Source organism: Maniola hyperantus, chromosome 25 (genome assembly GCF_902806685.2).
Source record: "Maniola hyperantus chromosome 25, iAphHyp1.2, whole genome shotgun sequence".
NCBI lineage: Eukaryota > Metazoa > Arthropoda > Insecta > Lepidoptera > Nymphalidae > Maniola > Maniola hyperantus.
The window spans coordinates 4669428-4683935 of NC_048560.1; the positions used below are offsets into that span (position 1 = coordinate 4669428).

The 14508-nt window shown below is 35.7% G+C and overlaps 3 protein-coding genes across 5 annotated transcripts in view; 1 reads left to right on the forward strand and 2 right to left on the reverse strand.

The window, feature by feature from the left end:
• GEFmeso (Guanine nucleotide exchange factor in mesoderm) overlaps positions 1-1910 on the reverse strand; it is a 115519-nt gene extending 113609 nt beyond the window's left edge. The window contains exon 1 of the mRNA XM_034981788.2: positions 1661-1910. Within this exon, the coding sequence (XP_034837679.1) occupies positions 1661-1715 (55 nt within the window). The 5' untranslated portion in view covers positions 1716-1910. The remainder of the gene's footprint in view (positions 1-1660) is intronic.
• A 1024-nt stretch (positions 1911-2934) lies between these two features.
• On the reverse strand, positions 2935-5447 carry LOC117993919 (uncharacterized). Its single transcript, XM_034981798.2, has 2 exons — positions 4725-5447; positions 2935-3561 (listed from the first exon to the last, which is right to left on the reverse strand). Exons 1-2 carry the CDS (start codon positions 5076-5078, stop codon positions 3121-3123), a joined length of 795 nt encoding a protein of 264 aa, XP_034837689.1. The 5' UTR covers positions 5079-5447; the 3' UTR covers positions 2935-3120.
• Positions 5448-6277: 830 nt separating this feature from the next.
• LOC117993984 (uncharacterized) lies at positions 6278-14125 on the forward strand. Of its 3 annotated transcripts, none has more exons than XM_069507130.1 (6): positions 6278-6471; positions 6602-6861; positions 8213-8371; positions 9059-11132; positions 11760-11914; positions 12815-14125. In XM_069507130.1, exons 2-6 carry the CDS (start codon positions 6693-6695, stop codon positions 12895-12897), a joined length of 2640 nt encoding a protein of 879 aa, XP_069363231.1. In that variant the 5' UTR covers positions 6278-6471; positions 6602-6692; the 3' UTR covers positions 12898-14125. The 3 variants fall into 3 exon arrangements, with proteins under 3 accessions (XP_069363231.1, XP_069363230.1, XP_069363232.1); XM_069507129.1 differs by having other exon boundaries at positions 6692-6861; XM_069507131.1 differs by having other exon boundaries at positions 6295-6404; positions 6692-6861.
• Positions 14126-14508: the final 383 nt, after the last annotated feature.

The window sequence follows — 14508 nt, forward strand, 5'->3', positions numbered from 1 at the left end:
CGGGAAAATCACGACATAGGATAGGTAGGTACCTATTTTTAGGGTTCCGTACCTCAAATGGAAAAACGGAACCATTATAGGATCACTTTGTTGTCTGTCTGTCTGTCAAGAAACCTACAGGGTACTTCCCGTTGTTCTAGAATCATGAAATTTGGTAGGTAGGTGGGTCTTATAGCTGGTATTAGGGGAAAAATCTGAAAACCGTGAATTTGTGGTTACATCCCAAAAAAAAATTGAGGTCATAAACTAATAATTAGTATTTTCAATTATCAAAGTAAGATAACTATATCAAGTGGGGTATCATATGAAAGGGCTTCACTTGTGCATTCTAAAACAGATTTTAATTTATTTTTATGTATCATAGTTTTTGAATTATAGTGCAAAATGTCGAAAAAATAAGACTGCAGTACGGAACCCTCATTGCGCGAGCCTGACTCACACTTGGCCGGTTTTTTTTTAACTATAGATAGATAGATGGGTAGGTAGATCGGTACCTATTTTCTACATTGTATTTGTAAATATATATAAATGCCGGCAAAACCGTGCCGCCAAGCGATTTAGCGTTCCGGTACGATGCCGTGTAGAAACCAAAGGGGTGTGGGTTTAAAAAAAACTGCCATATCACTTCCAGGCTAGCCCGCTTCCATCTTAGACTGTATCATCACTTACCACCAGGTGAGATTGCAGTCAAGGGCTAACTTGTATCTGAATTTTAAAAAAATACATAATTATAAAAGGAAAAGCTGAGTGACTGATCTATCAATGCACAGCTCAAACTACTGGTCGGATCGGGCTGAAATTTGGCATGCAGATAGCTATTATGACGTAGACATTCCCTAAGATAAGGATTTTTGAAAATACAACCCCTAAGGGATAAAATAGGGGTTTGAAATTGGTTACGAAAGGAGACAAACTAGTTTTGGGCCCAGTCTTGGGCATAGTCTAACTACAGAAAAATTTTTGGAAAAAAAATCTTTATTTCACCACAAACAAAATCACAAAAAAAACGTAGGTAGGTAGGTAGTACCTACTCATTCGATTCGTATTTTTACGGAATCTGTGATTTCACGGATGAGTGCAAAAACGGCCGAAGGGTTTACAAGAACACATTTTAATTTTTTGATGTAGAACCACACAACTCGGTTTTCGGATTTTTGTGCTATAAGACCTAGTTACCTACCTACCTGCCAAATTTCACGATTCTAGGTCAATGGGAAGTAGGTACCCTACCTATAGGTTTCTTGACAGACACGACAGATAACAGTGATCCTTTAAGGATTCCTTTTTTCCTTTTGAGGTACGGAACCCAAAAAAACAAAATTAGAACAGCTGAAAAAGTCCTTCAAAGTCACAGAAAAAGTAGGTAGGTACCTATATAGTAAACTAGCAACCCGCTCTGGCTTCGCACGGGTGGCTTAAAACAATTTTCGTGTCTCTCAATCTCTTATTAAAAAAAACTGCCTAGGTATGTCACTTGGGAATAATGTAGCTTTCTAATGGTGAAAGAATTTGTCCTGTAGTTTTGGAGTTTATTCGTTACAAACATACAGAAACACAAATCTTTCCTCCAAATTGGTGTAGAAGAAACGTTGCAGTAAACGAACGTATGACAAGCTAAAACTAAGTTATAAATAGTAGAAAACTCGTAAAAAGTACAAACCAAAAAAGTCCTCCCAAGTCATAGAGTGATCCGAGTCAGCGCTCGCACCGTCCATGTTTCCAAACACAATTCAATTAACATAACATCAAGTAAAATATCATTAAACATTACAAAACGTTAACAAACCCCCCACATGTTTATCCCATTTATCATTTCTCACACTTCATTTTTGTTTGTTGATAAACAAGTTCGCGAAAGGAGTACGACAGAAGTGCATACAGGCGCACGGACGGCCGACGACTATTGAATGAACGTGAAAAAGTTCGACTTCGGGGCCCTCTGTGTTCCTCCGACGTCGTTCCCTCCTCGAGCAGTTGAATATTACTATTCAAAGTTCGAACAAGTCTATTTCTAATTTCTATATTTGAGATATTGTTTCTACTATTATAGGTATTATTACAAGCAAATGCAGCAAAGGAAAGCGGCAAGTGGCAAAGCAAAGTCACCTAGAAATTAATACAAAAATATTCATTCCGTAGCATCATTGTACCTACTTGTAGTGCCTACCATACTTATCTAGCCAAAACAAACCAAAAACTACCTATTCATTGTAATTTGAATGTCTTCTAGTATGGTTTGTAAGCAATATGCAGCTAAATAATCTGAAATTAGTCCCTACCTATGGAGCAACCTGAGAGAAGACAAAAAGTACTCTGGTGAAGACCCGAAAAGTGGGGCGGGCGCGGCGGGCAATGGGTTGAGATGAGCACGGTATACGGTATACAGAAAAATCACTTGAATTTTAACACTACGAGAATAATAAATCCAAAAAAATGGTTTGTCGTTTCTATTTAATTTCTTTTCACATTAGTATCTTGGCGTAGGCCGTAGCGGTTATTTTTTGTAACTGCCACAGACCAGTAATAACATGGGTGTTTTTCTTTTTTACTTTCTGCCAATCTTTTGATTTTTTTAACTGTTCTTGAGGCTCTGGATTCGACATCTTTCAACTTATTCCAGTCTTTTTCATTTAAATCTCTAGAAGACAAGAAAAATACCAATAAATTGAAAACTTTTGGGATTACCAACGTTATCAACAACTAGATAATGGCCGTGATTTCGTCCACTTGGATTTAGATCCTCAAAAATTCCGTGGGAACTTTTAGATTTTCTGGGATCAATAGTAGATGTCTGTTAAAGTTGCAATTATTACTTATACCTTAACTATTAGTTAACTACTTCCACATGTTGTTGTAAACATTAAGCGATTGGCGATTGAAGGAAATACCAAAATTTTATTGCAATAAAATAAAATTCAAAGTTATAATTTTTTTAAACAAATAATATAATATGATAGTCATAGGTAAATAAACATTAGGTAGGTAAATGCCATAATTTCTTTCAATTTTTCGGCAAAACATAATTTGGTAAGTGCAATTCCCAAAAGAAAACAATAGTGCGAGCACTTCATAATTATGTCACTCTGAGATAGGATGTAGGCGATTTAGCCTATTCTAAGCCTACGTACGATTGTTAGAAGGTCCTTGCAAATCCTGGGTTTCTATAAAATTGCATTGGGTCTTCAAATCACTACCTCCCGACATCTCAGATTGTTCTGCATAATTCGGATATATCGTAGCAAACTGAGGCGGAAACTGCCTTTCCGAATGTCTGAACATACCCATATCCGCATCAAAGAGAATCTTGCTTATTTTAAACTCGGCTTGAGCACGGGTATAATCATCGTACGTGTTTAGTTTATTCGCTACGTATTCTCCAAAACTGGTATTTGAGTTTCTTTCTTTATTTTCGTTTACATTAAATAAAGATCCACTCCTTTCTATTGGTTTTAGTGGTTGCAATGTGATTTCTTTCTTGGGAACCATTTTTGTCTGTGGTTCCTCCGAGGAAACGGAAGATTCATCAGAAAGTGGACTGTCATCATCGTCGTGGTCGGTTATCTGAAAAGTGGAAATTGTTTTACATAATCGTTCAAGTAGTCAAATCAAAGATTAGCGTTAGCGATGAAAAAAAAACAATTGAATTAATCGAACAATCGAGTGTCAATTTATTCGTTTTCACAAAATACATTCGAACAAAAATCGACAATTGGTTGTTAGATCCATTACAAAGCGCACGGTGTGGAACAAATAAATCGAAAATCGAAATCAATAGGCTACTTGACAATTTTTTTAAGTTGGTCTTAAATGGTTAATATTTGTCCTATTATATCAAAAAAATTAACACTATATTTTTTTGCGCCCTAAAAACCGTAAAACTTTAATTTAAAAAAATATTTTTCTTAGACAGGTGAAAACACTGTCGGCCATGTTTGGCCGATAGATTATCTGTGCTCTGACGTCATGCATTTGTAAACAACAGTATAACCAGCAGGGTTATACTGTTGTTTACAAATGCATGACGTCAGAGCACAGATAATCTATCGGCCAAACATGGCCGACAGTGTTTTCACCTGTCTAAGAAAAATATTTTTTTAAATTAAAGTTTTACGGTTTTTAGGGCGCAAAAAAATATAGTGTTAATTTTTTTGATATAATAGGACAAATATTAACCATTTAAGACCAACTTAAAAAAATTGTCAAGTAGCCTATTGCATTCAAATTTCGATTCATTCGTTCCAGACGCACACTGCTAAGTAAATTATTGAACAATCAAAAACAATCGATTGTTTTCGATTGTTCGATCGTTATCGAAAATTAACAACAATGGCCCATAGCTATATTGCATATCTACAATCTAAAAAACGCTGGAGATTTTCAGGTTTCATGAACTGTTTTCGAGATTTTATTGAAAAGTGTCTAAATCCATTTTTAACCTACCAAGTGAAATGTTTTCAGGGTTCATGTATGTAACTATGTATGTGAGTTTCTTTATTCCACCATAACTTCTAAATGCCTAAATAGATATGGATGCATGGAGTATCGTTAGAATCTTAGTAGGTAATTTTTTTTTGAAAAATTCAAAAAAATTACGACGTTACGACTATATGGCGCCGTACTTATTTTTTACTTTTTAGTTGGTTTTTCACAGGGCCGCTCCTGAAAGTTACTTCTACGTTACTTCTGTAACATTTACGTACTGGTTAGTTAATAGTTTTACTCACGGAAGTTTTAGTAGAGTTTTCGCTGTATACTCCTGTACCACGACCATCTACTGACAAAATGAAGGAAATTGCATCGTAAGCGAACCAAGTTATATTTTGTTTACCACCCTTCTTTTTGTGTTCAGTTTGTGCATAGGTCCTCAGATTTCTGAACTTTTTGTAGGCCACGTCAGGCGTAATATTGAATTGTGCTGCGACGGCACTCCAAGCATTAAACTTAGCTTTGCGATCTCGATATGTACTAACGGAGACATTCCATAATTCAGGTCTCATGTGAACTTCTTTTATGAATTTTATTATTTTCTTGTTTGACCACAGACGTTTATTCATAGTATTTTGTTCTTCGCCAGTCATTAAAAATAAGTAAAAAAGCGCGGGAACTCGTTTCAAATCAAAGCCAAGCGCGCGAATTTGCACTTAGTTACAAGATGGTTGAATTTCCGAATGATTGGCCGCTTGTCGATTGTCGACCGAGCAATAGAAAGAGACACGCATATACAACAAAGCAAGATAGAGATAGGTAGTAAAAGTAATAATTTGCTGCTGTATTCTCAAAACATAACTTTCAATTAATTCACTAATATTACAACAAACACAGTTTATCTGGCTAGATATTAGACGCTAAATATGCAATAACACAGGAATAACTTGAAAAATTGCAATAAGTATTGCACTGAGTTGCGCGATATATCTAGACGGCAAGGGTGCGGCAAGGCAACTTGCCCATTTAATTGCCCATTTTTACGTTTCGTAATGGTAAATAAAGCAGGCTATACATAACTAGACTTTCTTGTCGCTAAACCATGTTACAACTTACATTGTACATTTTATAAAGGTAAGTCGTGCTAAAATAATGTTATCGAGGCGGGTTTCTACAGTGACTCAAAATAATGATTAAATCTGCTTTGACTTTCTAAGTACCATATAATATTGTTTTATTACTAAACACTTACTAAAGCATTTAAACAATTTATTATTTTTAAATAAACTAAAAACATTTATTATAAGACATTATTCTAATATAAAGTATGCCTCAGCGTTTGTTAGTTAGCAATTTCATAGTTCCTATTTCTTAAACTTAAACCGTTTAACTATTGACGCACTAAGTGTGTAATTTTTTTCTAAAATAGAGATGTTTCGAGTCTGTCGTTCAATATAGCTGATATTTGTGTCATATTTTAAAACTAAAACAATAAAAAATATATTAAATACATAACATTAAAAAATAAGTAGCAGACATTTCAAAGACTTACCAAACAAGTAATGAATAGACAGCCTTATTTTATTTATTATCTGTGCACTCGCTATAACATCGGTGTTACTAGTATAATAAATAAATTATTTTGATAATGGAATTGAAAAATTATGGTAAAACTGAACAAATAATACGATTTGTTCCAAAATTAATTATTGTACTCAGATAAAATGAGTTTTATTACCAAAAAATCGTGAATTTAGATTGTAAATAATAATTATTTGTTATTTTTCTTTCCATTTTTTTTTAAATCTAGCAACATCTCGTGTCTAATCAAATCACAGAGTACAATCAAATTGATCGGTTGAGTTTTCATCAACATGGCGAACTTTCGTTAGAACTCTAACAAAACACAAATTTCACATAATAGTAAAAAATAGCGGAACTTATCTGTTTTTTTGTACAAATCAATTGTGGCTAATCAGGTTATTGTTTTTTTCCTTATCTACCGATAATTGAAGAGGCAAAAATATATAATATTTGGACGCGAAGGTAATTATAAGAAATAATACTTGTTTGGTAACTTTTTTTAATGCAATTTCTATTCTCTGTGTATTGTATACAGATTCTACTTTAAACTAGATACGAACATACCTTATAAAGATATATTACATCATTTTAGGCGTCTCTGAATAAGTAATCTTAAAATCTGACCGATACAAAACTGTAAGGATCAATGAACTTTTGAGAATATATTTTCTGGAATTATTAGAATGCCGCGCCGCGGGCCTGAGTTGGAGGTGCGAGCGGTTCTTAAAAAGGTGAAGCCTGTTGAGGAGCCGTCTAGTTTGGACGTCAGTTTCAGTGACGACGAGGCGTTGCCTCCAGGTATCGTCTTCACAGATGTTTTACAAAAGAAATGGCGAATAGGAAAGCCTATAGGTAAGCAAAATCTTCATCTTTGTCTAATAGTATTTGTTTTCTATCCCTGCATACATAAATCAGGGCTTTACCCTTAAATTGTTAAACTTTGATATCAATCAATAAATTTTTAGGGTTCCGTACCTCAAAAGGAAAAATGGAACCCTTGTAGGATCACTTTGTTGTCTGTCTGTCTGTCAAGAAACCTACGGGGTACTTCCTGTTGACCTAGAATCATGAAATTTGGCAGGAAGGTCTTATAGCAGACATGAGGGAAAAAATCTAAAAACTGAATTTGTGGTTACATCACAAGAAAAAAATTAAAATGTTTTCATGAACAAATATTGCTATTTTCAATTTTCAAAGTAAGATTACTATACCAAGTGGGGTATCATATGAAAGGGCTTTACTTGTACATTCTCAAACAGGTTTTTATTTATTTTTAGGCATATTAGTTTTTGATTTATCGTGCAAAATGTCGATAAAATACCATTGTACACGGTACCCTCAGTGCGCTAGTCTGACTCGCACTTGGCCGTTTTTTCATTTTCTTAATAAATGTGAGTTCATAATGATGTTCATCATCATCATCATCTCAACCCATCGCTGGCCCACTACTGAGCATGGGTCTCCTGTTAGAACGAGAATAGTTTACACCACAGTCTACCATGCTGGTGAACTGCAAGTTGACAGATTTCACACACGTTTGAAAACTCTTAACCATGCAGATATTTCCCTGTGATGTTCTCCTTCACCCTTAAACCAAGTGATACGCATATAACTCTGAAAAGTTAGAGGTAGAGGTGTTAACGCACAACAGACGGAAACGTTTAAGTGCAAAAACCAGCCCAGAGCGAAGAAGAAGTAGTTAGAGGTACATGCCTGGGATCAAACTTCAAGCCTCCTGAATAGTAGGCCCAAGTCTTAACCGCTAACAATAATGTTACTATATCATAATCTACTGTTTGTGTGCTGTGCACACTGCTGTGTGAAGCACAAGCCACTTTGTTGTCTGTCTGTCAGTCAGTCAAGAAACCTACAGGGTACTTCCCGTTGACCTAGAATTATGAAATTTGGCAGGTAGGTAGGTCTTATAGCTGACATTTGAGGATAAATCTGAAAACTGTGAATTTGTGGTTACATCACACAAAAAAAAATTAACTTGTGGACATGAACTAATAATTAGTATTTTCAATTTTCTAAGTAAGATAAATATATCAAGTGGGATATCATATGAAAGGTCTTCACCTGTGCATTCTAAAACAGATTTTTATTTATTTTTATGTATCATAGTTTTTGAATTCACTCATTGCGCGAGCCTGACTCGCACTTGCCCGGTTTTTTTAATAGGTTTTTTTTCTCTTCATTACAGGCAGAGGTAGCTTCGGTAGAATTTATCTGGCTTCCGATGATACAGAAAAGGAGGTAACTAAGCTAAATGCTCGGTATGTGGTCAAAATTGAGCCACACACCAATGGACCTTTGTTTGTTGAAATACATTGTCTTATTAGGACTGCACAAGTCAATGAAGGTAACAAAATATTACCAAATTTTTTATCATAGATATAAACATTACCAATAATAATCCACATCCATCAGTACCCTTATTATAAATGCGAAAGTGTGTTTGTTTGTTGGTTTGTCCTTCAATCACGTCGCAACGGTGCAACGGATTGACGTGATTTTTCATATGGGTATACATAAAGACCTGGAGAGTGACATAGACTACTTTTTAACCCGGAAAATCAAAGAGTTCCCATGGGATTTTTTAAAACCTAATTACACTCATACGAAGTCGCGGGCATCAGCTAATACTTCATATGTCTAAATATGTCTATCTGTCTGCTAGCTGTTCACGGCCCGTCTATTTTAACCAATTTTGACGAAATTTGATATTGAAATAGTTTGCATCCTCAGAAAGGACCTTGGCTATTTTTTATCCCAGAAAATCAATGAGTTTAACTGGATTAAAAAAAAAAACCTAAGTATATGCAGACAATTGATGCAGTTTTTTTAGCATTGTGCTGGGCCTGGGTATTCTTCCTATACAATTTGAGCATTGTCCTTTCTAAATAACATTAAGTACATATCAAAAATTGTATATTGTTTAACTCAGCATTTTGCTTAGAGAAAGCTCTAATCATGCATTAAGAAAATAACATGCTGTTACATAATATATTATGTTAGATAATTATAAACATGGTACATTGTGTTTCAGTCAAAGCATGGAGACTTCAAAACAAGAGGAAACGATTAGGCATGCCCATATACATAGCAAGTGGATCATTTACTGATGAGAATGCCGGCGTCAAATACAGGTTCCTAGTGTTGCCGCGCTACGATGTCGACTTGCAGAAAGTCATCTCGAGAACTAAAGTGCTGGACTTGAGAAATGTACTCGTGATAGCCATACAAATACTTGATGTGTTGGAGTATTTACATAACAAAGGATATACACATTCAGATATAAAAAGCTCAAACCTTATGCTAGGTTTTGACGGTAATAAATATAGCAAGGGACTCCCTAAGCCTCCACCGTCGTTCCAAAAAGACGATAAGCAAATTGTACTGCTCTCAAAAAAGCATAGAAAAGCTAAAAGTACAAGGTCTAGAGCATCTAATTATTATGATGACGAAGACTATAAAACTAGAGAGAGGTCCTCCACAGAAACTCAAGAGGACAATGAGAAAAGATTGGCCACTGTCAAAAGGAAGCTGAGAAAAATCCTCTCCGATAAAGACAGTAGAACGTTACACCGTCATCATGCTTTCAATCTTAGACAACTGTCAAATTATGTCAATTACGAAGACTTGAATAGCTCGGTGTGCTCAGACCAATCTTATCAAAATTTTCTTGATGATTTCGGCCAAATTTACTCACCTAGAAAGGTTCATACTGAAGAATCGAACGATGAAACTTTGATTAATAAAGATCTAAATGAAATTCATAGAGAAGCAGTTTTGTCACAATCGAATGGTCAAATCTATTTACTTGATTATGGACTTGCATCAAAATTTGTAGACTCCAAAGGAAAGCATAAGCCTTTTGATATGGATGCTAGAAAAGCTCATGACGGCACCTTGGAGTATAGTTCTAGAGATTCTCACATTGGGGCACATTCTAGACGTTCTGACTTAGAAACTCTGGGTTTCAACCTCCTCGATTGGCTCACAGGGACTTTACCATGGAAAACAACAGAGGTTTTAGCCGAACCAGACTTAGTACATGTTTTAAAGAAAAACTTTATGAACGACACAAAATCACTTCTCAAAACGTGTTTCAAAACTGAATTCTACCCTCAGTTTATGGAGAAATATTTACAATATGTAAAAAGTCTGGACTTTACCGAAAAACCCGATTATGATTATTGCAGAAGTTTGTTCAGAAATGAATTGCTGAAAAATGGATATGTCCCGGATAAAGAATTGAATGTGAACTTCGCAGAGACACCTATGTCTCCGATGAGAAACAAGTTGTGTTACTCGAAACGACTCGGTAGGAAAAACACTCCACCAGACTTTATCGCACGGAACGGTATAAAGAAAGCTTTTGAAAGGGAAAACGTCTGCTCGTTAGAGAATGACTTAAAACTAGAACTCTTAAAGCAAACATTGAACACATCAAACGATGGGATCCGCAAACCATGCGTGTCTAGAAACTTCTTCATTTCTGATGCAGACTTAGTGGCTCGATTGAAAAAATCTTTAATGCCCCACAACATATTTGACAAAAAATTATCCCCCAAAAATTTACGGTCGAACCAGAAAAATGTCACGAAACGCAAAAGTGTGAGGAGACATAGGAACAGTATCGGTAAATTCGGAAAATTTATGGGCTCAGCGCGACAGTTCACTTGGGCAGAAATTTTAGCTGGCAACCCCGAAGATATCATCCGCAAAGAGCGTAACCCCGTCACGGATAATGAAGAGGAAGATGAAGATTCAACATGCAAGTACCGGATAAGGAAACTGTCGAGTGCATCCGAAAACTCTGACACCCAATCTCCATTATTGCAAAATGAATTTTTACATGACAAAAATCCGACTTACGCTATGAAAGAAGTAATAGCTAACTTGACTAACAGAATCAATCGAAAAATTTCAAAAGAAACTGATGATAACAATCCTGAAATTGAAGGTTACACGCCGGCGATGATTAAATATTATTTGATTAAAAAGAAACGTGAAGCCGACGAAAAAATTGAAGCCCAGAAGAAGCAGCATTCCATTAAGGAGGTATCAGTACGATGCACTCGCTCAATGGCAATTAATCCGAAGAAAACTCAAACCAGGTAAGTCATTGCATCACTATTTAACGCATCATCATGAACTCATCGCGGCCGGCTCATTACTGAGCACAGTAGGTCGATTTTGTAAAACCTGCATCAATCATTATTACAATCTCAATTGTTGTGATTGGCTGAATTCGTGCTATTCTTGTTGCAACAATGCATTGTAGCCGTAGATAGAGTAATAAAGGTAGATTGAAGTACTGTGTAACCGCGTATGAGATAGCGATATCACGACGTAACGATGAATAACACGACAATTATTATTACCATTGTTTAGTAGTCAATATATTTATTAACCGATCAACAATATTTGTATTAAATTATGTGAAAACAAGTAAATAACTAATGAGAAATACCACTAAGTTTGTTTTGCAACTAAAGTTGCATTCCTTGTATATATGCTTGAAAAAAACCAGTTACACGATAAGGGACAAAAATGGAATGAGAAAGCAAACGTTCCTGTACCTACCTTTATTACTCTATCTACGATTGTAGCCAATAGTGAGCGAACGCCAACCAATCAGAGGTGATTGCGATCGTGACATTGTAGCTGTCATTCTATCGCAATCTTAATCAATATCCTTAAGAATAAACATTAAGGCACCTTCATACATTAATTCATTCTAGGTCTACCTCAAAAAGAAAGACTGAAAATATAAACCAGGAAACTGTCGACAGTGCCGAAGAAATAACTCCTAGAAGGAGCAAACGGATTAATACTAAGGCCAAAAGCAGCCTTACAGTACTGGAGAGTCCTAAAAATACAACTAATAAAAATAAAAGTAAGTTGCTTTTTTATGACTTGTGGACAGCCTCGAACACGAAAAGGTGACTGACTGACTGACTGACGAATCTATCAATCACAGCTCAAACTACTGGACGGATCTGGCTGAAGTTTGGCATGCAGACAGCTATTATGACATGCTAAGAAAGAATTTTTGAAAATTCAACCCCTAAGGAGCTGAAATAGGGGTTTGAAATTTGTGTAGTCCACGCGGACAAAGTCGCGAGGATAAGCTAGTCAATCAGAATTGGGCCTCATAGGAGAGCTCAGAGTCACTCAGCGGGCGATGGAGAGAGCTATGCTTAGAGTTTCTCTACGTGATCAAATCAGAAATGAGGCGAGCCGTAGGAGAACTGGAGTAACCGACATAGCTCAACGGGTTGCGAAGCTGAAGTGGCAATGGACAGGGCACATAGTTCGTAAAACCGATAGACGTTGGGGTCCCAAGGTGCTGGAATGGCGACCTCGCACCGGGAGACGCAGTGTTGGAAGACCCTTCACTAGGTGGACGGACGACATCAGACGAGTCGCAGGGAGCCGCTGTATTCAGGCGGCGCAAGATCGTGGCGTGTGGAAGTGCCTACAAGAGACCTATGTCCAACAGTGGACGTCTATTGGTTGATGATGATGATGAATCAGAATTGGTTCAGTGCAGTTACCTAAAGTTGCAGCTAAGACAACTTGAAGTGGTAAAACCATAAAATTATTATTATTATTTTTTGTCAGCTAGTACTAATCTAAATATATGAAAGGAAAAGGTGACTGACTGACTGACTGATTGATTTATCAACGCACAGCTCAAACCGCTGGACGCATCGGACGTAGGCATCGCACTTATAATATGGGTACTGATGTCTATATAATAGTATAACTATGTCAAATCTTATTTTTTTTACAGAAACTGTAAGAAAAACCACGGTTGCAATCAACCGAAGGAAATTGCGAAGTGGCAAACGAAGCAGTAAAAAAAAATGTATATAAAAAGAGCTAAGTCAATCAGTCCAGTCATGTGGTAGTTTTGCCTGCAAACTTTTCCGGCAGTTTTGAAAATTATTGATTTTATAGATTTCTACGTGCTCTTAAAAAAATTACAAAAATTGTATTCGATCCATAAGTGCAATAAAAATGCATTTAAATTTTAAAGCACAAAAATGTCAAAATCTATAAAATAAGCAATTTTCAAAACTCCCGGAAAACTTTCCAGGTAACCCCCCATTTTGAGCACCAAATGACTGTACTAAATGTGATACATTTGTTTGTTTACAAGTTCAAAAAAATAAGAATTTTAAGCACACCCTTGTGGTAATTATTATTATATGCTATAAATGAGAATTCTTGCATTTAAATGAAAAAGAATAAAGATTACATATAGTCCGTAAACAATGACCCCTCACGCGCTATTTTAACTCTATGGGTCAACTGTCATATCAAAAGTACGGTTCACCTTTAAAATAAGGACTAAAATCGTACTTTTGACATGAAATTTGACACAAAAAGTTAAAATGGCGCGTGAGGAGTTAGTTTACGTGTTATATATTTTTTTATTTTTGTAATTATCTGTATCTTCATTTTCGTGGGTCTATGCATGGATGGATGTGTACGAGAGGTTGACTGACGAACCAATAGTGCGGCGGGTCAGACACTCACACTGTCAAGTTCCACTTTCTACCACCAAATAGATTGATAAATCACCCAATTCGCAATTAGACCAAAATCTTTCTGAAATCTCTCGACCATACAATTTTAGACAAATAACAGATCGATAGATTAGAGATAGAATATTATTATTAAGTTCAGCCTTTAGTCAGATAAGGACGAATAGATTAATTACACATATAAACATACACTACGCGGCAGAAAATAATGTACATCGACCTTTAGAATGAGATTTCGGCTTTGTAGAGCGTTATCTCTGTCACTCATACCAATGTGTCGGTCTAAACGATAGAGACAATGCTCTACAAAACCGCTAGCTTCTTCTACAGGTCGATTACATTATTTTCTGTCGCATACTGTAATGGTAAATGATATAAACTGAAAATATTAACTCAATAAATGGAGTGAGATACACCTGGCTAGAGGAATATCTATTAAGTAAACTTATCATAAGTTCTTTTAATAATTGACATATGTATTTACCAATAATTGTCTCAAATCGTATGTATTAAGATTTTAAACTTTAGAAAATAAATAAGTCATCTGTTTTTAACTTGTTGTTTCTCGTTTATCCTATCCTAACGTCTTTTATATTTAATATTGGGGCGGATTCTCTTGTACACAATCTCTAAACTAAACTAAATTAACAGGTCTAAATCTAGTGCTATTATTTTCCGCTAGCAACATTATGAAAGGGATAGCAATAGATTTAGACGAGCCATTTAAGTTTAGTTTAGAAATTGTGTACAACGGAATTAGCCACAATATTACGCAAACTTAAAACTAAAGCTACGAGGGTTCCAAACGCGCCCGAAGAGCCCACAACAAACTCAGCCGGGTATTCTTTTTATTATCACCACTACAAAATTATTGAAACTTTACATTGTAATAGGATTTTTCAATTAGTTTACGTTTTATGAAAACTTTGAACTTGTT

Excerpts from the sequence above, each read along its gene's own strand:
- LOC117993984 (XM_069507130.1), top strand. The coding sequence starts at position 6,693 with ATGCCGCGCCGCGGGCCTGAGTTGGAGGTGCGAGCGGTTCTTAAAAAG. Across the intron at positions 6,862-8,212 it reads GCGAATAGGAAAGCCTATAG|GCAGAGGTAGCTTCGGTAGA; the intron begins GTAAGCAAAATC and ends TCTTCATTACAG. Across the intron at positions 11,133-11,759 it reads CCGAAGAAAACTCAAACCAG|GTCTACCTCAAAAAGAAAGA; the intron begins GTAAGTCATTGC and ends AATTCATTCTAG.
- LOC117993919 (XM_034981798.2), bottom strand. The coding sequence starts at position 5,078 with ATGACTGGCGAAGAACAAAATACTATGAATAAACGTCTGTGGTCAAAC. Across the intron at positions 3,562-4,724 it reads AAAACTCTACTAAAACTTCC|ATAACCGACCACGACGATGA; the intron begins GTGAGTAAAACT and ends TCCACTTTTCAG.